General features: G+C 43.9%; 2 protein-coding genes and 1 pseudogene across 2 annotated transcripts; 2 read left to right on the forward strand and 1 right to left on the reverse strand.

Annotated features, from left to right (window-relative positions):
- The first annotated feature begins 9,752 nt into the window (after positions 1–9,752).
- LOC135236530 (rab effector MyRIP-like) lies at positions 9,753–12,413 on the forward strand. Its single transcript, XM_064302988.1, has 2 exons — positions 9,753–11,842; positions 11,958–12,413. The coding sequence occupies exon 1, from the start codon at positions 10,865–10,867 to the stop codon at positions 11,438–11,440; it is 576 nt and encodes a 191-aa protein (XP_064159058.1). The 5' UTR covers positions 9,753–10,864; the 3' UTR covers positions 11,441–11,842; positions 11,958–12,413.
- Positions 11,684–16,230, forward strand: LOC135236719 (DNA topoisomerase 1-like; annotated as a pseudogene).
- Positions 16,231–18,026: 1,796 nt separating this feature from the next.
- Positions 18,027–21,397, reverse strand: sb:cb81 (mRNA decay activator protein ZFP36L1-like). Its single transcript, XM_064302184.1, has 2 exons — positions 21,237–21,397; positions 18,027–20,733 (listed from the first exon to the last, which is right to left on the reverse strand). Exons 1-2 carry the CDS (start codon positions 21,288–21,290, stop codon positions 19,597–19,599), a joined length of 1,191 nt encoding a protein of 396 aa, XP_064158254.1. The 5' UTR covers positions 21,291–21,397; the 3' UTR covers positions 18,027–19,596.
- Between the last annotated feature and the right edge of the window lie 5,843 nt (positions 21,398–27,240).

The following is a 27,240-nucleotide window of genomic DNA, read 5'->3' on the forward strand; positions in this document are numbered from 1 at the left end:
TCAGCTGCCAAGCACAGACGTATGGATCAGCTGCCAAGCACAGACGTACGGATCAGCTGCCAAGCACAGACGTACGGATCAGCTGCCAAGCTCATACACCGGATCAGCTGCCAAGCAGACACACGGATCAGCTGCCAAGCACAGATACACATACCAGCTGCCAAGCACAGACACACGGATCAGCTGCCAAGCTCATAAACCGGATCAGCTGCCAAGCACAGACACCGGATCAGCTGCCAAGCACAGACACACGGATCAGCTGCCAAGCACAGACACCGGATCAGCTGCCAAGCACAGACACCGGATCAGCTGCCAAGCACAGACACCAGATCAGCTGCAGCCTTTTCCCCTCTGTGACTGCTGCCGTTAGGCTTTGTGTGTCTTCCTGGATCAGGCGTCTGTTGTGGAAAATACAGGAACGTATTTCCCTGTCTGTGTTATAGGCTGGATGCGTGTAACACACAGGATAGGGAGACCTCAGCATTGCACAAGGCCCGTCCTGCCCTGGATTATGAACTGGCTTAGACGTCTCCTGTAGCATCGCGCTCAGTTTTTCAGTAGACCAATAGGCAAGGTCAGCACTTTGTTTCCTGTGTAAGTCCCTGCATTATCAGTATCCCTTTGAGCCACAGGGGCTGCTTTTACTAATGCACAAATGCTGTAATGCCTTCTCGTAGGTTTACCTTTAAGTGGCTAGACAGCAGGCTGCCTGCATGGGTGTACACAGAAAGTGCAATCCAGAGCACTTCATTTTGTATGCAAGGGACCTGACAGATTCCGTTTAAATATTCACGATGCTGTTTAAGTGGACTACCTCAGCCTGTCCCATTTGGCTTTAGTGCCAAGGTGGCAATGAGCAGTATCTTTTTCCGGCTAAATGGGTTTAGCCACCGAGCTCCAGGTTGCGCATTTCCTGTAGTGCTGCTACCTCGTGTGCGTTTTTATTATTTTTTTGTCTGGCTCCCCTGATTTCAGGATTTTTTTTCAACTTGTGTCATTTGCCAGAATGCTGCAGAGTCCCTTGTAATGAAAATACATGCTTGCCACAACCCCCCCCCCCCGCCCCAGCTCTGTTTCCATGCTAACAGAAAGGCCTAACCACTGCTGGAGGGAGGGAATGCACTTAATTTTAGGGAGGTAAATTCTTTGAAGTGCTCTACTCCCTCATTTTTGCAGATGCACCAAATATTTCAAATAGCTGTATCGGTTGTGTTCAGACACGACCTGAAAAGTTTTTCTCAGTACTGAGTGCGGAACTTTCTGGAATTTCTTCGTGATAACGTGCTCAAAGCGTCTTAGGCCTGCGTTGTGTCATAAGAGTGAGTCATGTGATGCGTGGGAATTAAAGTGCCCTTCGCAGTTGTTAGAGTCATTCTCTTTCTTTTTCCTAATATTTTTTTTTCTGTTTCTTATTAATATATTATTTTCAGCAATTAATCATTCAATCAGTCAAACTTTATTTATGCAGCACATTTCCGACGGTGGGTGCTGTACACAAAAAGACAGAAACAAACAGGTTGATTGAAGGATATAAGAAAAAACATTTTAGACCTAAGGACAAAACTAAAATCATGATATAAATTAGGGTAAACAGCAGCAGTAGTGAAAGTGGCGCAACAACAAACACAGCAGCCAAACAAGGTCGGATAAATAACAGAGTAAATAAACAAACAGTTTAAAATAAATAAAAAACATTTTTTTTAATGTGTAAAAAACAGAAGCAGTACAAATAAAAAGAAAGGTATAAAAAGTAAATCAGGGAGGGTAAGAACAAGGCTAAAACCTAGGTAAAAGCCATGCTAGGAGAAATAAAAGAAATAAAAGAAATAACAACAACAATAATAATAATAATAAATAAGTAAGTAAGTAATAATATGCATATATGTATATAACAAAATAAAATATGGATAAAACAGTGCTATAAAACCTAGGTAAAAGCCATGCTAAAAAGGTGCGTCTTAAGATTTCTTTTAAAAATGTCCACAGATTCAGAGGCCAGAAGGTCCTCTGGCAGGCTGTTCCAAATTCTTGGGCCATAATAGCTAAAAGCTGCCCCTCCATGCCTTTTAGTTCTGGGCTCTGGAACAGTTAAGAGACTGGTGTCAAAGGAACTAAGGGCTCTGCCGGGGACATACCTAAAAAGCATTTCCGATAAATAAGTGGGTGCATTGCCATTTAGTGACTTAAAAACCAATAAAAGGATCTTAAAATTGATTCTAAAGCTAACCGGTAACCAGTGTAGGGACTTTAAAATGGGAGTGATGTGTGCTCTCCGTCTGGTCTTTGCATGCTGCTGCATTCTGTACACTTTGTAACTGGCTAATTGCTTTTTTTTCCTGTAGACCAGACAGGAGAGCATTGCAATAATCAAGCCTGCTGGTAATAAAGCCATGCACTAATTTTTCCTCCATCAGACTGAGAGAGAAACGGGCGGACCTTGGCAATATTTCTTGGATGGTAGGATAACTTTGTCACATTTCTGATATGGGCCTCCAGATTTAAATCTGAGTCAATTAGGACGCCAAGGTTCTCGACCTGGTCCTTGGTGTTGAGTGCAAGTGATTGTAAAGTTAGAGACAGTTTCTCTCTCGGGGTCTTTGTCCCAGTGACTAAAATCTCAGTTTTGTCTTGGTTCAACCGGAAGAAGTCTTCAGACATCCAAGCTTCATCAACACAACCCGGCAGGTGAGCATATTCAATGTTTGATAGGCATGCTGATTTATATTGTTTAGGTTTGTAGCATGCTGTAGCTGTGAGAAGCTTTTTTTTTTTTGGAGGATGCACACTTTTTCTGCCCCAGTACCCAGGTAAGATACAGGCACAGAATGGGTACAGAGCATGATAGATTGGATACAGCTTTGATCTTAAGCCAGTTAACACACGTGTGTTAACCATATGGGTCTGTGACTGAGTCTGTGCTGTGTGTGTGTCAGAGAGATAGTGTGTGTCTGTGTGTGTGCGTGCATATGTCAGAGAGTGTGTGTGTGTGTGATAGTGTGTGTCCATGTGTGTATGTATGCATGTATGCATTGTACCAGGACCCAGGGTTGGCCGTAGCATTGCTTACAGTGCTTCAAGCAATGTTACAGTACACTGAGGGTGTACCACTTTTATAAGAATATATAGAAAAGGGGCAACTTTTTTAATGGTAGGGTCACTCCTGAAAAATTAATCAAATTTCATGGTGAAAAAAAAATTTATTCCATGGGTTTTCTGTGCTGGTAAACTCAGGACATGGTCATCTTGAGCACAACACAATGGTTGAGAGGGTTAACCTAAGAAATTTATAGCAACAAATATGGGAAGGAAGGCCCAGCTCACCCCAGTCATTTGCACTTTTTCATATTCCTTTTCTGTACCTGGACTGCTAAGCAGTTTACAAGGGCCAAACAGTCAAACACAATGGGTTAACTCATGATCCAGATGCACAAAAAAATGTTGGATGTTCCTCCAAATTCCGGTCAATAACAATTCTGGTTCTCCTCCAAGAGGTAGGTCATTAAACAGCAAACCGCTTCAGACAGAGCTCAACTTAGTCAAACAGTCTCTGTTGTTGCCGTGGCAGCGGTGACTGTGACAGTTGGTTTTCTCAGCCATATGGTAGTTTCCCACCTGGGCTTGGAACAGGATGCCTGATGAAGTTATTATTTTTAAGTGTGCCCATTTGGACCTTGTTAGTGATTTGGCAGTTGGTATGGCTCCCCCTGCTGGAGACATCTTGCACCAACATAATTTCCTGCCAGGAATTCACAAAGTCTGTGTGTGTATGTGTGTGCGTGCGTGTGTGTTGGGTGAGTGTGTGTGTGAATGTGTATGTGTGTGTTGGGTGTATGTGCGTGTGAATGTGTATGTGTGTGTTTGTGTGTGTGTGTGTGTGTGTGTGTGTGAATGTGTATGGTGTGTGCATGTGTGTGCGTGTATGTGTGTTGGGTGAGTGTGTGTGTGAATGTGTATGTGTGTGTTGGGTGTATGTGCATGTGAATGTGTGTGTGTGTATGTGCGTGTGTGCATGTGTGTGTGTGAATGTGTGTGTGTGTGTTGGGTGAGTGTGTGTGTGAATGTGTATGTGTGTGTTGGGTGTATGTGCGTGTGAATGTGTATGTGTGTGTGTATGTGCGTGTGTTGGGTGTGTGTGTGTGTGTGAGTGTGTGTGTGTGTTGGGTGTGTGTGAGTGTGTATGTGTGTGTTGGGTGTGTGTGTGTCTGTTGGGTGTGTGTGAGTGTGTATGTGTGTGTGTGTGTGTGTGTGTGTTGGATGTGTGTGAGTGTGTGTGTGTGTGTTGGGTGTGTGTGAGTGTGTATGTGTTTGTTGTGTGTGTGTGCTGGGGGGAGTGTTCTCTGCAGGATATCCTCTGTGATTTCCGCTCAGATCATTAGCTGGCTCCTGGCCACAGCCCCTTGCTGCTGAGAGCCTCTCAGCCATTATGAGCAGAGCAGCCTTCCTTATTAAAGTGAAGTCGTGGGGCCTCCACCACCGGCCATGTCAAAGCAGCCATGGATGCATGCACAGCATGTCAAACATCTCCTGTTGTGCCCCAGCCCCTTTTTGCTTGATTGGAGATAAGGATAAATCACCAGGCTGCAGTAGACTTCAGGAGGAGCGTGGCAGTGAGCGGGCACTGGAAAGGAGAGAGGTTTATTCCCATAATTCATTTCAGTGAGAGCAGCAGCGCAGACGCCAGGGTCTGAACCCACATTTATTCGATCCAGATCCACCTGAACCCACATTCTCTCAATCCACATCCACCTGAACCCATATTAATTCAATCCACATCCACCTGAACCCACATTCACTCAATCCACATCCACCTGAACCCACACTCACTCGATTCACATCCACCTGAACCCACATTCACTCAAAACACTGTCTCGCCTTGTGATTGCATTCTAAAAAAAAAAGAAGACATATTTTCCCTGAGCATAAATGCTCCTAAAAAGAACTGAGTGTTTTAAACTGAAAAGTAATTTACTTGCCCATTCACATATGCATCAGTTTTCCAAAATTAATGTTGATGACTTGCATGTCAGACTTGGCTCAGAATACTGGTTCATCTCAAAAACATTTCAGAATTGCCATTTTGTTGTTGCTATTTGAATTGTTTCTGATGTTGCCTTTCTTTGTATTGTGTAATAAAGATTATATCCCAATTTACTTGTCCACTTTGTTTGCTTGTCTTCATCTTGTCTTGTACTTCTGTTTTGCCAGCATTAGATTAGGAATGTAAACACCATGCAGTGCATTTTGGCAATTGATTGAGAGAAAAAAATGTACGTATTTATTTTTACGTAAAGATCTGCAAGTATGACTATACAAATTAAGTTGACATTTGAACATTGCTAACCTGAGGAGGAGACCTGTTTTCCTACAGCAAAGAGTATTCTTGTGTATAATTTATGAGACCATCAGTTTTAAGACCGTTCCGCCTGTGGCAATAACTCAGCATGTGATCTGGCTAGTTCTCTTTAGTGCTGAACTCAAATGAGCTTTAATCCAATGCTCAGTGAAAACAGGAACAGGAAAAACAGGAAGTGTAGCTCGTTGCACCCTCTGGTGGAGAAGGAGCAGAAGCAGGTTGTTGTCAGTGAACGTGACGGGTGACTGTTCCTTCTAGGGCTGCTAGCCGCAGTCACCCGACGTTTTAAAACCAGGTGTTTTGGCTTGGTCAAATACCTGTAAAAGAAAGTATGCAACAAAAAAAAAAAAAAAAAAAAAAAAAAAAACAAACGTTGCTGTAATGAAAGGATTGATATTTCATTTTATCATGTTTACTCCCCATCTGGAAAGCTCAGTTGTATCTCCAGACCCATTCGATCTTCGCTGTGCATTCTTGGAATTTTGGAGGGCACACACACGCGCACAGTTTTCAGGTGAGGTGCTTTCAGGTGAGGTGCTGCTCTGCAGTGCTTCTGCAATCACAGCTGAGATGCGCACCTACTGATCGACCACAGGGGGCTGGAGAATGAGGCTGTGAGATACTAAATGGGCAAGGCTAAAAAAAAAACTTCCCCAGACTGGTCTCTCAGCTACAGTTGGCTGGCTAATCACTGAACAGGTTCCCCGTCAGGAACTTTCCACATGAAAAAATAAATTGATCTGCACCTGTATTCTGTTTAACAGTGATATATAAGTATTTGGAGTGACATATGTCATGAATCAGTTTTAAACCTTTTGAACAGTATGGCCTTCATACTAGCCTAAGCCCAGTGTAGTCATCACTGGCTGCGGTCTGCTCTGGCCCAGTGTAGTCATCACTGGCTGCGGTCTGCTCCGGCCCAGTGTAGTCATTACTGGCTGCGGTCTGCTCTGGCCCAGTGTAGTCATTACTGGCTGCGGTCTGCTCTGGCCCAGTGTAGTCATTACTGGCTGCGGTCTGCTCTGGCCCAGTGTAGTCATCACTGGCTGCGGTCTGCTCTGGCCCAGTGTAGTCATCACTGGCTGCGGTCTGCTCTGGCCCAGTGTAGTCATCACTGGCTGCGGCCTGCTCAGGCCCAGTGTAGTCATCACTGGCTGCGGTCTGCTCTGGCCCAGTGTAGTCATCACTGGCTGCGGCCTGCTCAGGCCCAGTGTAGTCATCACTGGCTGCGGTCTGCTCTGGCCCAGTGTAGTCATCACTGGCTGCGGTCTGCTCTGGCCCAGTGTAGTCATCACTGGCTGCGGCCTGCTCAGGCCCAGTGTAGTCATCACTGGCTGCGGTCTGCTCTGGCCCAGTGTAGTCATCACTGGCTGCGGCCTGCTCAGGCCCAGTGTAGTCATCACTGGCTGCGGTCTGCTCTGGCCCAGTGTAGTCATCACTGGCTGCGGTCTGCTCTGGCCCAGTGTAGTCATCACTGGCTGCGGCCTGCTCAGGCCCAGTGTAGTCATCACTGGCTGCGGTCTGCTCTGGCCCAGTGTAGTCATCACTGGCTGCGGTCTGCTCTGGCCCAGTGTAGTCATCACTGGCTGCGGTCTGCTCTGGTTCAGCAGATCACTGCCTGGTTGAGTGGGAATGGCACTTTTCCTCTGGTCCTTGAATCGTTCTTATTGTTCCTCCATCACTACACAACCTGCAGCCCTTCCTCTTCTGATCGTATATCAGATACATTTAATCGATGAAAGATAAACCACATCACTCCTGAGGTTCACAGGAATATTTCTGACATTTTAAAAAGTATATCCATTCCAGTAACAACATTCCTGGCCGAGAAGCAGCACGCACTTGAACTTTGTGCGCATTACGGGCTGGCGTATTACTCAGCACATGATATTGGCCGCCTGACAGAGGCGTATTCTTTATTGCACACACGCACCTGAATTGTGTCAGTTCCTTAGGGGCGTTTTCAAAAGCGCATGCTCCAGGTGAGGCTTGAATTGCCAACCTCGGCATTGCTCGACTGCGTACTGTCTATAAGTACCGCACGCTAACCGATTGCACCACCCAACACAGTGCAAACCTGGGTACAATTCCTTCTCCTTCATGCGCAAAAATACTATATATCTGTCTATCTATCTGTCTGTCTGTCTGTCTGTCTATCTACTGCCACACTGAATCGTGATTAGTAGAAATCTCTGCATGTCAACGCTAGGAGTTACAAGAATTTGTTTACCAAATGATAAATGTTAAATCTTGCTTTTCTCAGCAACACATTCTTACCCAGAGTTCTATAGCCTGGCAGACCTGACAGTTCTAGGGGACATTTCTGAGTGTTCTGTCACTCATGATGGCTCACAGGATTCACCACCAACTCTGATGGAATGAGAGGGCTGCTTTTGCTCTTTTTAGGAAAGACTGACATCTACAGGTTCAAAAAGGATAATGCATTATAGCAGTTTTACTGTAGCATTTTCCCTTACTGATACACAGTTAGACCTCTGTACAATTTTCCTCTCTTCCTCACTCCATGAAACCACGATATCCTCTTTTACCCCGAACACCAATCACACCCCAGAAGGAAAAGGCATTCATAAACACTACCACGACCAGTAAGTAACTCAGTAAATGCCAGGCAATAATTCCACAGTGATTTCCTAGACTTTACGCAGTCCTGGAATTGTGGTAACTGATTCAGCCAAACACAACTTATTCACATGCAATCAGTTTATTTTCAGTACCGTACCTCCTTCAGATATTCAGCAGAAGCTAAAATTAATTCATTTATTTGGGAAATAAGGGGAACTGCGTTGGTAAACAAATTCTAGTATGTCTAAGCCTTGATATGCAGAGTTTTCTACTAATCAGAATTCAGCATGGCAGTATTCTTGCGCAAGCTTGTTTGCTGTCGTAGAAGGAACTGTACCCAGGTTTGCACTGTGTGGGGCTCCAGTGGCACAATCGGTTAACGCGCGGTACTTATAGACAGTACGCAGTTGAGCAATGCCTAGGTTGTGAGTTCGAGCTTCACCTGGAGCATGTGTTTTTAAAAACACCCCTAAGAAATTACATCCATTTGAAATGGCAAGATGAAGAAATCCAGGACAGGTCACAGAAATGTAGAAACCAAGGGGTAGTATTGCTTTGGAACCATGCTTATTTAGTTTCTTTCAAACACGGAATAGTTTCTGTTTCAGCATGCCATTCTGACAATATATTCCTTAAATATAATTTTAGGAAGAAATATTTTTGCACGTGTTTAGAGATGTATTTATGCTTGGCATTATTGTATATGCGTATTAGCTTTCATGTTGAAAACCATTAAACAAATTGATGTTACAAAGTACAGGCCTGAAAACAGTAGAAATTCTGACAAGAAAACCATAAAGAAATAGAATGTTCAAGTAGGTTAGAATGTTCAGTATTGTTTATCTCTATTATGTCACAGTGGAAGATGTGATAAAATGCTAACTATTATCAACTGATTGTCAGATTGGACATTTTACACACTGTTGGTAACTGCTTTTATAGTCATGAGTATTTTATTTCAAGAAAAAGGAGGATAATGGCATCAAAACTTGTACTTGTTGATTTTCTGGGACCGTGGCCTCCTTCTCTGTGAGTATAACCCTTGGCTTCACCTTGAACAGTGTGTCCAAGCTTTTATTAATTCATCAGAACTTATTTAGCTGTAAATATAACTAATTGCTAAAAGATTAGATGAGATCTATCTCTGTGACAATGACAAATCATAACACTAACAGCCAGTCTCTCTGTGAAAGAGTACATACCAATTAAATATAATAATACATGAAATGTTTGTATTAATAATAATAATAATAATAATAATAATAATAATAATAATGTATTTCTGCATGTTGCCATTACTGTGTCAATTCAATTACCCTCCAATGTAAAGGCCAGCTATTCCACATGTATAACATACTATAGCTAACAGTGCTCAATCTTCATTTGGGGTGAGGAGCAAAAACTGGGCTATTGACTATCAGCATTATTTGAACATGAACATTCAGGCTTCATATAATTCCAAAGATTCATAGCTTCTGTGATGTGATGTCATCAGACGAAACGTTTGTAGTTAGAACACAGGTTGTGTTCAAAAAACCACACTAGTAAACTACGGTATTTACGCCGCATCACGTCATATGGGAGTGGCCGAAATAGACCACTGAAGCGTGACGTAATTATACACCCAAATAAGGAATGCCTGTTCCATCACTTCACCGGGATAACGGGAACATGGATATAATGTTACAGTGATTACGTCTTTTTGTAGGCCAAACCGGGACGTTTCTTTCGCCATGGGTTCCCTCGGCAGATTTCCAATGCTTTTCCCCCATAAGGATTTCGTTTTTTAGACAGCTGCCAGAAAGCGACCGTTGTTGTAAAAACTTAGTTTGAAAGCACATTACAGCTTCGAAATCCACTGTTGAGATATTAATGGAGATACAAATCCTGAAACTCTTACGGTTTACGTTAACCACATACCTTATTTTCAGCAGAAAACGAAATCCATTTGTGGAGAAAGCATTGGAATCTCGACGGCTCAAAAACGCAAACTTATTTCCGGGTATTAGGAATACAAACTTGTATTGGGATATCTCAGAACTGGCAGTAAAATACGAAAATGTGTGAATGCAGTAAGAAAAATGGCTTCGACGGCTAGGAACTTGCCAACCGTTCAAGTTAACAAAACCGTATTATTTTTCCCCCTGTATTTTAATTTTATACACGCCATTTTGAGTTTCACAATTGAATGTACAACGGTTGATAAACACTTCCCAAGTCGAAGCAATGGAAAGTCTTTCGCCTTATATGACGTGTACGCGGTAATCAGATAGCCTGGCTGCTCCTGCAATCCTTCTGTCCTATTTGAGGCTATTGCATAGATAAGCAATATAGCAGGTTAAGTGCAAATAAGTGATTTGAAATAAAATTCAGTTCAGTCAAATTAATTAAAACGTGAACAGTCCTTCTTCTGGTCAATCAGCAGTAGCCTAATTTAGTCTCCACTTAGGGCTGCTCTTCAACAATATGTTTAGGCACTGTTAGCTGGTATGAAGCCAACAGCTAATCTCACCCCTCAGCCCGAAAAAGAAAGGCAAGGGTGAGAATGGAGAGGTGGAAGGGGGGAGAAAGAAGGGGGACATGGAAAAGAAGAGAGTGGAGGAGAAGGGTGATATAAAAAGGGAGAGGGAAAAGGTGGAGGGTGAGGCTGACCCAAAAAAAGAGGAGATTGAGATAGAGGATAAAAAAGGAGGATGCAGGGAGAGTGACAGGGGGGGCCAGGGAAGGTGAAGAGGGGGAATAAGGAAGAAGAGAGAAAGCGGCTCAGGAAAATCTGGAAGATAGAGATGAAGAGGAGGATGGCTTTGAAAAAGCAGAGCGAGGAAGTGAGAAGATGAGAAGAGAAAAAGCAATGAGGATGAGGAGGAGCTCAGGAAGAAAACAAAGAATACTGCAGAGGGGAAAGACCCGGGTCTAAAGAAGCATTTGATGAAAATTAAGAACCAAAAAGAAGCAAAGCAAAAAGAGCTAAAAGAGGCGGAGCTTCAGAAGATTGCTAAGAAAGGGCCCAAAGAGGCAGAGCTGCAGAGCAAGATCGCTAAGGCCTCATCAAAAACTAAGAAGAGAAAAAGCAATGAGGATGAGGACCTGCTTGAGAAGAAAACAAAGGACACTGAAGAGGAGAAAGACCCAGGTTTAAAAAAGAATTTGGTGAAAATTAAGAAGCAAAAAGAAGTAAAACGAAAAGAGCCAAAAGAGGCGGACCTTCAGAAGGAGATCGCTAATAAAGAGCCAAAACAGGTGGAGCTTCTGAAGGAAGTCATTCAGCAGAAGAAAGAGGTGGGCATACAGACTGAGATGATTAATGCAGCAGAGAAAGAGGCGGAGCTTCAGGAGGAGATTACTCAGAATGAGCAAAAAGAGCTAAAGCTTCTGAAGGAGATGATAAAGAAGAAGAAAAATGAGTTGGACATTCTGCAGACAATGATTAAGGAGAGAAAAGAGGCGGGCCTTCAGAAGGAGGTTATTAAGAAGAAAAAGAGGCGGGGTTTCAGGAGGAGGTGATTAAGAAAGCACAAAAAGAGGCGGGGCTTCAGGAAGAAGTGATTAAGAAAGCACAAAAAGAGGCAGGGCTTCAGGAGGAAGTGATTAAGAAAGCACAAAAAGAGGCGGGGCTTCCGGAGGAAGTGATTAAGAAAGCACAAAAAGAGGCGGGGCTGAATAAGATGAAGAAGAAAAAAGAGGAGAGGCTTTTCAAGATTATTCAGGAGAAAAAAAGAGGCTGAGCTTCAGAATGAGATTATGAATATGAAGCCAAAAGGGACAAAAACAAAGAAGAGAAGAACGAGCGAGGTCCTGCAAGAGGCGCTTAAGGAGGAGAAAAGGATGACTCCACCAGGAGAAGGAGATCTGAAGGAGAAATGGATACTCATGGAAGAGGGCAACAAGTTTGCTGATGACATGAAGGTGTGTATACACACACACACACACACTGTACACACACACACACACGTAGCTCAGAAAGATGAATTCAAGAATGGGGGAAACTCTATGTAACAGCTTACCCTTGCTCTTACCATAGCAGAAGCAGAAGGAAGACACCAGACTGCCTGCTGTCTTGGAAAAAGAAGCCCGGACAGGACAGTAAACCCATGAGACCTATTAAGATTATGAAGGAACAAGAGGGAAACCAGCAATGGAGATGGTACAGAGGAAGGTACAAATGGAAGTTCCTTGAACACAGGGGACCGCTGTGTTCATCGCAGAATGCCAGCCCCTTCCCGATGGTGTCAGTTTCTACTGTTTCTCCAGTTTCTGGTGAGCACGGAGACGTAGCTAGAAACCACTTGACTTTGCATGTTACTTTTAAAAATGTCTAGGGAAAGATGAGTGTGTGTTGTTACCTGAGAAAATGTGTGTGTGTGTGTGTGTGTGTGTGTGTGTGTGTGTGTGTGTGTGTGTGTGTGTGTGTGTGTGTGTTATGTGATGTGTGTGTGTGTGTGTGTGTGTGTGTGTGTGTGTGTGTGTGTGTATGTGTATGTGTTCTCTGGCCTCAGGGTGAGCAGTGAAACTGAATCCCCATGCAGAGGAAGTGGCCTTCTTCTACGCTCAGATGCTGGACAATGAGTACACTGCCAAAGAGGTGTTCCGTAACAACTTTCTTACAGACTGGAGAAAGGTGAGAAACGGGGGGAGAAGGGGGTTGGGGGGAGGGGGGGGGTGATGGACCCGCTCCCAGTCTCATTAGTGTTCACTTGTTACTACTTGTGTGTTTTCAGGCCATCAAAGCGGCCAATGAGAGGCTTACTGAAGAGTATGGCTACTGCACTCTGGACCAGCACCGTGAGCGCATTGGAAACTTCCGGATTGAGCCCCCAGGCCTGTTCCGTGGCCGAGGGGACCACCCCAAACGGCATGCTGAAGAGGAGGATTCAGCCTGAGGATGTCATCATCAACTGCAGCAAGTAAGAGGCATGCTGGGAGCTAGAGGCATGGTGGGAGTAAAGCCTGCTGGGAGTTAGAGGCATGTTGCTAAGTGTGAAGCTTGCTGGGAGTGAGTGCATGTTGCTAAATGTGATACATTCTGGGAGTGAGTGCATGTTGCTAAATGTGATACATTCTGGGAGTGAGGGCATGTTGGTACGTGTGATGCATGCTGGGAGTGAGGGCATGTTGGTACGTGTGATACATTCTGGGAGTGAGTGCATGTTGCTAAATGTGATACATTCTGGGAGTGAGGACATGTTGGTACGTGTGATGCATGCACTCACTCCCAGAATGTATCACATTTAGCAACATGCACTCACTCCCAGCACTCACACTTAGCAACATGCCTCTAACTCCCAGCATGCTGGAAGCTAGAGGCATGGTGGGAGTAAAGCCTGCTGGGAGTTAGAGGCATGTTGCTAAGTGTGAAGCTTGCTGGGAGTGAGTGCATGTTGCTAAATGTGATGCAAGCTGGGAGTGAGGGCATGTTGCTAAATATGATACATTCTGGGAGTAAGGACATGTTGGTACGTGTGATGCATGCTTGGAGTGAGGGCATGTTCCTAAATGTGATGCATTCTGGGAGTGAGGGTATGTTGGTACGTGTGATGCATGCCTGGAGTGAGGGCATGTTGGTGGAACAAGGAAAACACCACCCTCACCCCCCCCACAGACAATCCAAAATCCCAGAGCCCCCTGCTGGTCACAGGTGGAAGGAAGTTCGCCGTGACAACACCATTACATGGCTGGCCAGCTGGACAGAGAACATGCAGAGCTCCTGCGAATACATCACACTTCATGCCAGCTCCGAGCTTAAGGTACACGTCGGACCCAACCCACACAAGGCAGTAACAGTTTGCTACAGAAACCACACTAGATATGCAGACCCCATTATAGACCAGGAAGTGATGCAACAGCAGGCAAAGTAAACCTTTTGCACTGTCCGCCCAGGGTGAGAAGGACTGGGAGAAGTACGAGGTGGCCCGGAGACTGAGCTCCTACGTGGACCAGATCCGGTCCCAGTACTACCAGGACATGGATTCCAAAGAGATGCTGATACGGCAGAGAGCCACCGCTCTCTACTTCATCGACAAGGTGAGTGGAGGGCAGGACTTCCTGTCTGCGACCGGTCTGTGCTGTCATTGGCTGAGCACATGGCCTGAAGGTGTGACGTGGAAACGACTGCCACCCTTCAGTTTGAGATGCTAAGGTCCACTGCATTATCGTTACGACCGAAACACGAAACGAACGGAGATTCGATTTGCCGCCGCAGCTGGCCCTGAGGGCGGGGAACGAGAAGGTGGCGGGGAGACAGCGGACACGGTGGGCTGCTGCTCCCTCCGTGTGGAGCACCTCACTCTGCACAGGCACCTGGGCGAGGACGAGTACGTGGTGGAGTTTGACTTCCCGGGAAAAGACTCCATCTGCTACTGCAGCCGAGTGCCCGTCGTCAAGAGTTTAGACATCAGCCTGAACGCTTCCTCAATGTTTCCTCAGCGCTGCATTTACGTTTCTTGTTTATGTTTATCTGGAATGGTTCCGATGCACTGTCCTGTTGTTCTGTGCTCCAGGTCTATAAAAACCTCAAGGTTTTCATGGAGAACAAGCAGCCTGGATACGATCTGTTTGACCGATTGACCGTGAGTCTTGAACCCGATTGCTTCTCTTTTCTGACTGACAATCTATAGCTGAATGGAGAATCTCTTTGTGTGTGTGTGTGTGCGTGTGTCTATAACTCCCACTCTCTCATCCCTGCTCAGACGTCCACTCTGAATAAGTATCTCAGTTCTCTGATGCCTGGTCTGACCGCCAAAGTGTTTCGCACCTACAACGCCTCCATAACCCTGCAGAAAAGACTGGCAGAACTGTCCTGCAGTGAGTATCTACACCTCTGCTCCATCTAACACACCTGTACACTTACCTGTTACCTGTCCCATCCCTACAGTATTAAGCACCATATATGAGTTATAGAATCATACCGACATCCAATTACATATACCTGTGCATCTAATAAAGTCACTCCTAACCACAGTCAAACCCCCCCCCTCCTCATGATAGAATCAGATGGCAAAGCTGAGAAGGTGCTCGCCTACAACAGGGCAGACTGTGCAGTTGCAGTTCTCTGTAACCACCAGCGGGCGGAGCCAAAGAGCTTTGAGCAGTCCATGGCCAGCCTGCTGACCAAGGTACACAAGGGGGCGGAGCCATAAGCACTGGGAAAATGATTAGGGGAGGAAGAAGACATGTAGAGCACAGATTGAGGGAAAGGATAGAGGGAGGAGGAATGAAGACGGTGTCTTGTTCTTGCTCCCATGTTCTCTTTCCTGCTCCTGCAGATTAACAGTAAGACACAGGACCTGGCCCAGGCCAAGACAGAGCTGGTCCAGGCCAAGACAGAGCAGACACTGGCCAAATGAAAGGCCAAGGGCTGCCCTGGCAACAAGTTGCATGTGTGAGTGTCCCACATGTGCATTATTCCCTCACAAGTGTCTGTATGTGTGTGTGTGTGTGTGTGTGTGTGTGTGTGTGTGTGTAATTTACTGTGTGTGTGTGTTTCAGTGACGTTGAGAAAAAGCGGAAAGCCACTTGTCGCCTTGAGGACCAGTTACTGAATTTAAACATTCAGGCCACAGACAGAGAGGAGGGCAAACAGATCACCCTAGGAACCTCCAAACTCAACAACCTGGACCCCCGCATCACCCTCGCCTGATGAGCGCACACACACACGCAGACTCACTCACACACGCCACACACACACGAAAAATCAGAAGTCATCACCTTTTTCTCTGAACTATCTAAATTGTACAGTGCAGAGGGGTGAATGTGTGTGGACTGTGTCTGGTGAATTAATGCCTGGCTGTTTAATCTTCTACTCTCTCTCTCTCTCTCTCTCTCTCTCTCTCTCTCCAGGTGCATGAACATGAATGTGCCCATGGACAAAATCTACAACAAAAGCCAGAGAGAGAAGTTTGCCTGGGCTATCGACATGGCCAAAGCAGACTTTAAGTTCTGAGCCCGCACTGGCTGTTTAACAGCACTGACCCCCCTCCTCCCCCTACCATACCCCCACCGCATGACAAAACACAAAAAAAATATTTTACTAGTACAGTGTTGAATATTACTTTGATGAATATGTATGTATTTAAGATATCTTATATAATCTAATCAAAATCTATTGCAAAACAATTATATTTTTTCTGGTTTTCTTTTGTTTGTTTTTTTGTGATGCCCACACTGGCTGTTTTAACAGTCAATGACCCCTTCATCCCCTACCATTCCCCCACCACAAAAAAGAAAATAAAAGCTTTCTCCTTTAAAGAACCATCCCAATGATTTTACTAGTACAGTGTTGAATATTACTTTGATGAATATGTTGTATTTAAGTATCATATAATCTAATCAATTATGCAAACATATATTTCTGGTTTCTTTTTTTTGTGAGCACATGTTTTTATACCTCATCACTTACTAGTTTCCAAACACAATGATTACTTACGTGTGAATATTACTTTTGATATGTCGTATTAAGATTTAATAAGATCTATTAATCTTTCACAAGATCTTTCGTTTCTTTTTTTTTTTGATGGCTATGCCATTTATACAACCACATGCATTTCCAGAGGAGCTAATCTCAGCATTTTGCTCAGTACAGGGTTCATACACTTTTTCACCAATGATTTTCAATGACTTTTCCATGACTTCTCCACAACCTTTAACTAAATTTCCAAATGACTTTATCTCAGCGGGACGATTTAAAATTATTTATTGTAACACTAAGTAAAATTAGGTCTGCATCTGAATCAGTTACCACAATTGCAGGGCAGTTTAAAGTCTAGGAAATCACTGTGGAATTATTGCCTGGCGTTTACTTAGTTACTTACTGGTTGTGGTAGCGTTTATGAATGCCTTTTTCTTGTGGGGTGTGATTGGTGTTCGGGGTAAAAGAGGATATCGTGGTTTCATGGAGTGAGGAAGAGAGGAAAATTGTACAGAGGTCTAACTGTGTATCAGTAAGGGAAAATGCTACCGTAAAACAAACTGCTATAATGCATTATCCTTTTTGAACCTGTAGATGTCAGTCTTTCCTAAAGAGAGCAAAAGCAGTCCTCTCATTCCATCAGAGTTGGTGGTGAATCCTGTGAGCCATCATGAGTGACAGAACACTCAGAAATGTCCCCTAGAACTGTCAGGTCTGCCAGGCTATAGAACTCTGGGTAAGAATGTGTTGCTGAGAAAAGCAATATTTAACATTTATCATTTGGTAAACAAATTCTTATATCTCCAAGCCTTGATATGCAGAGATTTCTCCTGGAAAAAGTTGATCACATCACAGTTCCTCTTTAAACTTTTAGTTTTGCTGAAAATTAGTTCCACCTTTTTATCAAACCTAAAAATGAGATTTAGAGGTAATATTAGCAAATCCAGCTCAGATTAGAAAATCCTAGATGAGACAGAGGATGAATATTTAACCTCCAAGGCCTCAGTGTGGACACGATGGGGGCCAAGTTAGATGTCATTTGAAAAGAACCATATAATCCCCCCCCCCCCCGGCTCCCAGCTCCCTCACACCCACCCCCCTGCAAACAGTTGGACATTCAATTGAAAGCAGAAAACTCTCTCCCTAGCCCTCCAATAAATCTACTTTCAAGGCCTCTACCCCCTGAATGGACTTGCAAATGACCCTTCTCTGAAGCCCTACTGCATTAGCATAGAGCGCATTAGCATACAGATGTTTCCAAGAAAGGGAGAGCTGGCCCACAAAGGCCGCCCTGCGAGGCCCCCCCAACCCCCCCACCCCCCTTTTTGTGTTTGTCACCGTTTCCCTTTCTTTCAACAGAATGGCTACTGTCTTTGTCTGATGGATAGCTCTTCAATGGGCTCTTGGTCTGGCCTTCCCAGAATCGCTGAAGAAAGGCACAACACAAAAAAAACACTTCTGTTCCCTTCTGAAGCCATTTGTGTGTGTGTGTGTGTGTGTATGTGTGTGTGTGCTCTAGTTTGTTCCAGGTCTTTACATTTTATGCAAGTAATATTCAGATTATTTAGTTTCATAGTTTGATGCCATTTACAAACACGTGGAGTATCCTTCAGTTTAGTGAATGACAGACAACTCGCCATTGTGTTTATCTGAAAAGTTTCATATAAACCAGACTGAGACACTGGCTTGTTTTTTGAATGACAGGTTTATTTCAAAACAAAGGTGTAAAAAATATATTAAGATAAAAAGAGGGATGTCCCTCATGCGGAATGTAAACAATACACTTAAATTATATATAAAAAAAAACAAATAATATAAACCAACACAAAATATAGTTTTGCTTTAATAACAAGAACATGAAATAAATAGATTTTAAGTTAACAAATGCAAAAGCTTGTCTTTTCAGTCACACAGTTAAGGCAAAAGTAAATGATCACAGTTGCACTACAAAATAAGCTCTAGGCTCACTAGTCAAAACAACTTAAAAATAAAACTATGTACATGGAAAACAATGATTTATGACCCCCTCCCCCCAAACCAAACACTACATCCCCCAACAGTTCAGATGCTTAAGTATTCATTTTATATTTTTTTAAAAACAACCATTCTGGAAATTTAAAGAAGTTATTCGCCACAAGTCACCTCAGTCATTTCCTCTGTACATTTAAAAAAAAAAGACTAGAGACTTTTAAATCTCAGGAACACTGATACTCATATGTTGACATAACTGTCCCTTTGTCAAGTTAGCATAGACCACAATTTCTAAGACCCATGTTCATTAGATCTGGATGGCAATAACTGCCAGATAATGTATTAAATTTAAGATCACATCAGAAACTTTTACACTGTTGGTTTCAGGACAAACATTGCATTATGACTACAAGCGTTATTACAAATGGACAACCTATCATGGGTAATGTTAGATTGGTAAATGGAGACTGAGAGCAATGGGTGTGTCGTTTCATTTAACAAGGTAGAACATAAACACAACCACCCATTTGCTAAAAGGATCATACTAGTTAAAATCCTGAGATGACATTCTACATTCAAGAAAGTCTATTTTACTTCTTCTTAAAGCTACAAAATAGCTCAGACAAAGCACTTTAAAATTAACTGGGTAAAGCATTTTTTCAGCATATTAGAGAAATTACACAGTCTTGAAAAAGAAACTCTTTCCGTGGGACATAAAAATATAAATAAACCACAAAAGCCCTATGGTTAGACTATTTGATAATACTGTCCATTAGACGCCTTCACTAAAGGCTACGATTTACTTACAGTACATTTTGGAATAAACATAAGATTAATATGAACTCTGCCTACGAGACTTCACATACTTTCTTCTCAGCTTTGGTAAAAAATGAAATAAAAAAATACAAAAGTAAGAAGACATGTGCCTTGGAGTAAACCACTGTAAGCCTATTCCTTTTCGATTATGTTTATTTTATGTCACGAGCAATACCACTGTAAATGCCGGCAATGTTACACTTCGACTTTCGTGGTTAGCCCCAATACACGTCCTCTTTTATTATTAACACTTTTTTCAAACCTATAAAATGGGTACAGAAAATTCTTGAACAGAACTCTCATTTTTTCCAGGAAACAATAATATAGTATAAAGCTACGCCAAGTACCCATGAATAGCTAAAAGGGGTATACAACAGTATACATTGTCAGATTTCAAAGTTTAGCTAGTTATTCACTAAACAAAGCACCGCTCGAACTGCTTCGAGGAAAATGCAATATGCACATAGGTTTAGTCGTCTGAGACAGACAGGCGGCTGAAAATGGGAAGTCGTCTGCCTTCGAAACTCGGAGAATCGCAACCACTGAGGCTACTGGAGCTGGTGTAGCCTTCTTGGTCGGAGAGAGAGTCCGCGGACGCACTTCTTTGCAGCACTGTCAGCCCGGTGAAGGTGAACGCGTTGCGGTGGCGATTCGGGGCTGCGCTCTTATGCGCACAGCCGCTGTAGCTTTTGGAGTCATTGATCGCGTAAAAGCGCGGGTTTGGTGGCTGGTCATTGCCGAGGTCGGTGGAGAACGGATAGTTGTGCTTCAGAGCGCCTGGCTCTGGGAATATTGGGGAGAGGAGGTCTGGGCTGCCGGTGGAAGGAGGAGGGGATACCGAAGACGCCCTGGAAAAGGTCAGGGTCTCCGGGACCGCCTGGAACCCGGTGTGCACTTGAGACGAGAAACCAGCGAAGCTAATGCTCTGACGCAACAACTGGGGGCGTTCTCGCATCTGTTGACGTTGCGGTGGCAAGTCGCCAGCCGGACCATGCTGCTCGTCTGCGTTGTGGATGAAGTGACAGCGCGCGCCATAGGGACAAAAACCGATGGTGTGGAACGTGCGACAGGGCTCGGTTTTGTACTTGGGGTGTCTACTAAGACCTCGGAGCTCCTCCATGCCATGAGCGAACTGACACTTTGCTCCGTATTTACATGTACCGCTCTCCTCATAAGTGCGACATAACTCAGTCTTGTAGCGCGTAGAGATAGGAGGAGTGGAGGCTGGAGACTTTGGAGACGACAGAGAGCTCGTGCTAATACTCAACCCGGGCGGCGGCATAAGTGGCGGCGTAGGCAGCACCTGCTCGCCGGTTCCGAAGCTGCTCACATGACTCTCAATCATGCTGACCGAACGATCCACTCGAAATGGTATCTGGTTGATAGACGACCTGGGCAATTGTTGCTGTCCGCGGGTCCAGTTTTGGTTTCCCTGCTGTATAGGCCAGCAGACCAGCTCACTGGCGGGGTCGGTGCTGCCGCAGCTGTTGAACTTGGAGTTGGGGAGGGTGACTGGGCACATGGAGTGTCGGCGCTGAAATCCCACAGCGCGTTGTTTCGGGGTGGCGGGTCCTGCGCCAGCTGTCATGTCCAGGCCTCGAAAATTCTGTTACACAAGAATGGGATAAAAGCACATTCCAACGTAAGACACTTAAACTGTAATTGGCAACCAGAAACCAAGCAGTTCCATAATCCCAGAAAATACCCATACATTATCGAGGAGACAAATGCGAGTCTAATTACTGTACGCTCATTACTGAACCTCATTATTGAACACTTTTTGAAAACACTGTTTAGGCAAATCTTGCGTGCAGTGGTGTGACTTGCCGTAAAATCATTTTACAGACGTTCTGAAGAATGAGAGCGCATCAAGACAGCTGAACAATTCTACATGTTTTCTCCAACATTAAAAAGAGTAAAACGTTGACTTCGCGTAAAAATCTACTCAACAAATGCCCAGAAAATGCCTCCTTGCAATAGACAAGTCGACTATAAGCACCGTATTAGCTCAAACTGTAACTTTCCAAATTAGTGATTAGTTAAACTCCTGCAGGAACTTTAATCGCATGAAATCTTTAACGGCAAATTTGCGAATTCGAAAGTTCTCACCTTGCAAAATTCGTCATCCAGCTCCAGGAAGGGTGTTAGGAAGTCGGATGGCATTGTGCCGATAGTTCAGTAAATTATCCCAACAGTATGTGTGGAAATGTGATTGCCTGACCACCCCAACCGACCACTTTCAAAGTTTAGAATCCAGATGCTGGAGTCTCAATAAATAGACTTAGCGTTGCGGACTCCACCCACACCAGTGCGACACAGGCGGGTCCTCAGTGAAGTTGACGCCCTTCTCAGTTTCAGTGTCAGAACTTCTGTTCTTGTTTCGGAAATTCCGGCCTCGCCGTTCACGAGTCCTCATCCTGAAAAGACAGAGGGATGTTAAGAGTAAACTGAAGCAGAGAAAGATAGAAAACTAAGCCTCGTGCTTGCAAATTTTTAAAAACGTTTTCTGCTCTGCCCAGACAAATTGATAGGAAAGTACATAAATGAATGAGCAGCTGGAATTTGATTAGTTTCTTTAAATTAACTTAATTTCCAATCCATTTCACAAAGTACAATACACAGCATGAATATCATACCACGTGTACATTTTACAAGCAATTACTTGACCGAAGAATTCCAGGGAGGGTTCTTTCTTATTGTTTATATAAAGTCTTTTTTCTTCAAAGTTTTATTCTTGTTTGATTTTGAATATTTTTGTTTCTCAGCCTGTTTTCTCCACTCCATTGTCAAGCAAAGCCCATTTTAACTGGATACAGTTTTAGATTTAACATCAGTAGACAGATGGCAAACATCCAAACTTTGTTGTTTATAATAATAATAATAATAATAATAATGTTATTTTACTGGTTTTAGACCCAGTAAAGGCTCATCTACAGTTGCAAAAAGTCATGTGCCTAAGATCTCCTTTGCCTGCCTCCTGGTTGCCCAGGAACAGTAGTTTGCTCATCTGCATAATGCTTTGTGCCCCAACAAAACAATGAGTGAATGTCATTAGAATCCACTTCTCTTAAGCTGCCAATCTGGCACCAAGCAACACAGTGAACAGACATCTTATGACACCTTTTGTAAACTTTGACTAGCCTCGAGTGGCTTTACGCTACAGTTTGTAAATTGCCTCGATGGTAGTTGCTGTCATTTTTGTTTAGCTCTGATGTTTTTGCACACTATGTCCTGTTTAGCATACAAAGGCACCTTAGTAGTAAGTCTGCTTTTTCGTTTCAAAGTGGAGTGCTCTTAGAAGGACACATACTGAATTTGAACAGAATCATTTCCACTGCAGGACAGGAACTAGGCAAATAGCAGCTGAAATTGCCATGACAACACTACTGTTTTTCAACTGAGCTATAGCACATCATCACACCCAACATATCAAAATGCCTGAATATCACCACCAGCTGCAGTATACATCTAAGATGCTAAAAAACACATGTTAAAAAAAATATTTTTTTTAAATCTGCAGGAGGAATTATTCTTTTTTCACCACACACACACACACACACACACACACACATATATATATATATATATATATATATATACACATTCACCGGCCACTTCATTACGTGACAGGAGTGGCACCCGGTGTGGTCTTCTGCTGCTGACATGATGTGCGTTCAGAGATGCTCTTCTGCATACCTTGGTTGTAACGAGTGGTTATTTCAGTTACTGGTGCCTTTCTATCAGCTCAAACCAGTCTGACCATTCTCCTCTGACCTCTGCCATCAACAAGGCATTTTCACCCAGAGAACTGCCACTCATTGGATATTTTCTCTTTTTCGGACCATTCTCTGTAAACCCTAGAAATGGTTGTGCGTGAAAATCCCAGTAGATCAGCAGTTTCTGAAATACTCAAACCAGCCTGTCTGGCACCAACAACCATGCCACGTTCAAAGTCACTTAAATCGACTTTCTTCCCCATTCTGATGCTTGGTTTGAACTTCAGCAGATCGTCTTGATCATGTGTACATGCCTAAATGCATTGAGTTTCTGCCACGTGGTTGGCTGATTAGATATTTGCGTTAACAGGTGAAGTTTTCAGTTGAACAGGTAGACCTAATGTAGTGGCCGGTGAGTGTGCATATATATATATATATATATATATATATATATGGTACATACATTTTTCTTGACTTCAGGCTGGTACTTCAGCCCTCTTTAGCTTCTGCTTGTTTCGGTGGTCAGTTGCTTGAAGAAGTTTTCTCTTCAGCTTGTGAAACGCATATTCAGTCAGATTCACATCGGGTGACTTGGCCAGTCAAGAATTTTCAAGTTTTTGTCTTTGAAAACCTCCTCTGTTGCTTTAGCAGTGTGTTTGGGATCATTGTCTTGCTGTTGGATAAAGCATCGTCCCCTGAGTTTGGAAGCAGTTGATTGAACATGAGCAGATAAGATGCTTCTGGAAACATTAAAATTAATTCTGTTGCTACTAGCAGCAGTTACATCATCAATGAAGACAAGTGAGTCCCAAACCATAATACCCCACCACTACGTTTTATAGATGAGGGGGGGTGGATGGGTGGGGTGCTTTGGATCTTGGGCAGTTCCTTTCGGCCTCCAGAGTTTTCTCTTGCCATCACTCTGATTGAAGTGAATCTTGGGCTCATCTGTTCTCAAGAGCTCTTCCAGAACCCTGCTCTTTAGGCTCTTTAGGTACTTCTGCTTGTACTCAAACCTGGCCATCCTGTTTTTGCAGCTAACTAGTGCCTTTTATCTTCCAGGTTAGCCTCTGTAGTTCTGTTTGTGAAGTCTTCTGCAGATTGTAGTCACTGACACATCCATACCTGCCTCCCGAAGAGTGTTTCTGATCTCTCGAACAGGTGTCTGGAGGTTTTTCCTCATTATGGTGAGAATTCTTTGGTCATCAACTGTAGAAGTCTTCCTTAGTCTACCAGGCCATTTGCGATTACTGAGCTGAGTATCATTATCTCACTCTTCAGCAAGGTCCTTAAAGTTTGAAAGTATGCTTTGTAAGTTACTGTGGGCAAGACTAGCTGCTAGACGTAGATTTGGTGTTACCATTCTTCCCACCACTGGCCTGTTTGCAGGCTAAGTGTAATTAGCATTAGCAAGCTCAGAGTGACAAAAACAGCCAATAAAAAAAGCTTCACAAAATCTGAATTGGGTGAGTTAGCTTGTGTCCAGCTCAACCGTGGAAAATGTGTATTGGTGTGTGAACCGTCGAACACAATACCCTTGAAATGAGTGAGCTGCCCTTTGTCCAGTCACCCAGAGATAATGGGAAGAAAAGACACTAATGGTCCTGCTCAGTCCTCAGGCTCGACAGTTTGCCACTAAGTTGACTATCAAATATAACCACAGTACTTTTTTACAATTTAAACTTTATTTTCATTAATTGCAGTGCCTGGATGAATCCCAGTGTTGCATAATTAATACTTAACTGCTGAACTCTTTGGTTGAAGCAAAAGTGACTTCAAGAGTAATAAATAACCTCACAAGGCCTTTTTTTGTGGAGGTGTGCGGGAAGGGGGGGGGGGTTGTTATATTATTTTTGAGTTTCCACCAAAAAAGTCCCAGCACAGCAAATTCCATCCACAGGAACATGCATTTTAAGTGAGCTTTACTCACCCTGTTCTGGGAAGAGTTGGGAGCAGGTGCCTTCTCCCAAAATAATTCTGTTTCTGTTTGGCTGACCCATTATGAGGTCATATGGACACGAATGGCATACATAATTCCCCATTCACTACAGTTTTATACTTTTCTTAAGGAAAGATAAGAGATAAAATGTCAATTTTTGTAATTCAATTGTAAAATTACATTATGTTACATTACAGCAGAAACTGTTATCCAGACCAACTTACACAGAATTATACAATTGTAAATTGATGCTAGTGGCATTTAGCTAGTGGTATTTTATTATGCAAAACCCAAAGCAAATAATTTTGGAAAACATTGTTTCTAGGATAAGGCAGGGAAGACACACACATCCCTGGAGAGCAAAGCATGATCTGTGCACACAAACTGAGAAATGTACACATTACCACTAATAAATAAATAATAAATAAAAATGTTAATTCGCTGAATCTAACACATGCGCACCGTTCCGTTTCCCTAAGCTTGACTTTCTGATTGTTCATATTTTATTCCTCTCAATGGAATTGATATCTTTAAAAAAATTATATCATATAAATCCTGATGAGCCTGTAGCATGTGAACATTCTCCCATCAAAGCCATTATATTTCAAACACCACTAAATAATATTTTGATACAATCTGGAACCTTTTACTTGCTAAGCTAAGGTTCTGTGTGTGTGTGTGTGTGTGTGTGTGCTTTTACATGCTTGTACTGTATGTGCTTGTGTGTGTGTGCATGTGTGCATACATCTGTGCACTTGTGTGTGTATGTGCAGCATACGTTTGTATGATTGTGTGTGCATTTGTGTGTGTGTAAGCATTGCATGCATTTATGTGTGTATGCATTTATGAGGTTTAATGCTTGTGTGTGCATGTGTGTGTTTGTGTGCATGCATCTGTGTGCTTGTGCATGCGTATGTGTGAATGCATGTATGCATTCGGGTACGTGTGTGTGCATGTGTTTGTGCATATGCACAACTGTGTGGGTATAGGTGATGGAGGAGTGGGCACTCTTCTGTCTTTTCTTTTCTTTCCGACATTCAGTTGCATAAGAGTGCTAAGCCATTTCCAACCCTTTGTCCGCTGGGCCTCACAGTGAGCGTGGGGGTTTCTGTTGTTGTTACTGTAAACCACAATAAGGGTTTTCCCTACCAATCTCCACCACTGACATCGTCTGTAAAGGGGGTAAATTGCAGCAGTTAGACAGCGGGTCTCTGGAGATAAGATGACATGGGGCCTGCTGGTGAGAGAATGCAGTCATCCTGCCAAGAAAATCCCCAGTGATACGCGTTCATTTCATCTGCTCTGCCAGTGGCAAAGGGCAGGGGGGGGCGGGGCCGTGGCGGCTGGGGGTGTACAGCTGGGAGAAGCAAGCGGGGCAATGCTGCAAGAGCAGTACCCAAAGTACACGATGCTGATCCAAGATCAGGTAAGCCAATCCTGACCCTTACGGCCCAACTTATAGAACATGAAAGTCCAGCAGGTCCAGGATCAGGCCTTGGTGGCTCAATATGTCTGCATATTGATGCTAAAGCTTATGTGAGTCAGGGCAGTCAAATGGACTCTGCGGCTAATTTAGGCGCAACACACAAGGAACTTAAACTTAGGGAGACGCCAGCCCTCTATTACAGCCTGCATGTCCTCTGCATGCCTTCTCTCTGTTACAGCCTGCATGTCCTCCGCATGCCTTCTCTCTGTTACAGCCTGCATGTCCTCCGCATGCCTTCTCTCTATTACAGCCTGCATGTCCTCTGCATGCCTTCTCTCTGTTACAGCCTGCATGTCCTCCGCATGCCTTCTCTCTATTACAGCCTGCATGTCCTCCGCATGCCTTCTCTCTGTTACAGCCTGCATGTCCTCCGCATGCCTTCTCTCTGTTACAGCCTGCATGTCCTCTGCATGCCTTCTCTCTGTTACAGCCTGCATGTCCTCCGCATGCCTTCTCTCTGTTACAGCCTGCATGTCCTCCGCATGCCTTCTCTCTGTTACAGCCTGCATGTCCTCCGCATGCCTTCTCTCTGTTACAGCCTGCATGTCCTCCGCATGCCTTCTCTCTGTTACAGCCTGCATGTCCTCGCATGCCTCCTTACAGCTGCATGCCTCCATGCCTTCTCTTTTTACAGCCTGCATGTCCTCCGCATGCCTTCTCTCATGATTCACTAAGCCTGCATGTCCTCCGCATGCCTTCTCTCTATTACAGCCTGCATGTCCTCTGCATGCCTTCTCTCTGTTACAGCCTGCATGTCCTCCGCATGCCTTCTCTCTGTTACAGCCTGCATGTCCTCCGCATGCCTTTTTATCTGAGCAACATGTCAGCCAGAACCTGCTTGGGACCCCCTAAGTGTTAGGTCACGTTCTGCATGATGTTAAGAGCCGAAATGTTCAGCACAAATGTTTTGTCGTCGCGCTACGCGGACGCCGTGCGGTAGGCCCTCGGGCACAGGATGACCTCAGCGTGGGC

This window comes from Anguilla rostrata, chromosome 12 (assembly GCF_018555375.3).
Source record: "Anguilla rostrata isolate EN2019 chromosome 12, ASM1855537v3, whole genome shotgun sequence".
NCBI classification, from domain to species: domain Eukaryota; kingdom Metazoa; phylum Chordata; class Actinopteri; order Anguilliformes; family Anguillidae; genus Anguilla; species Anguilla rostrata.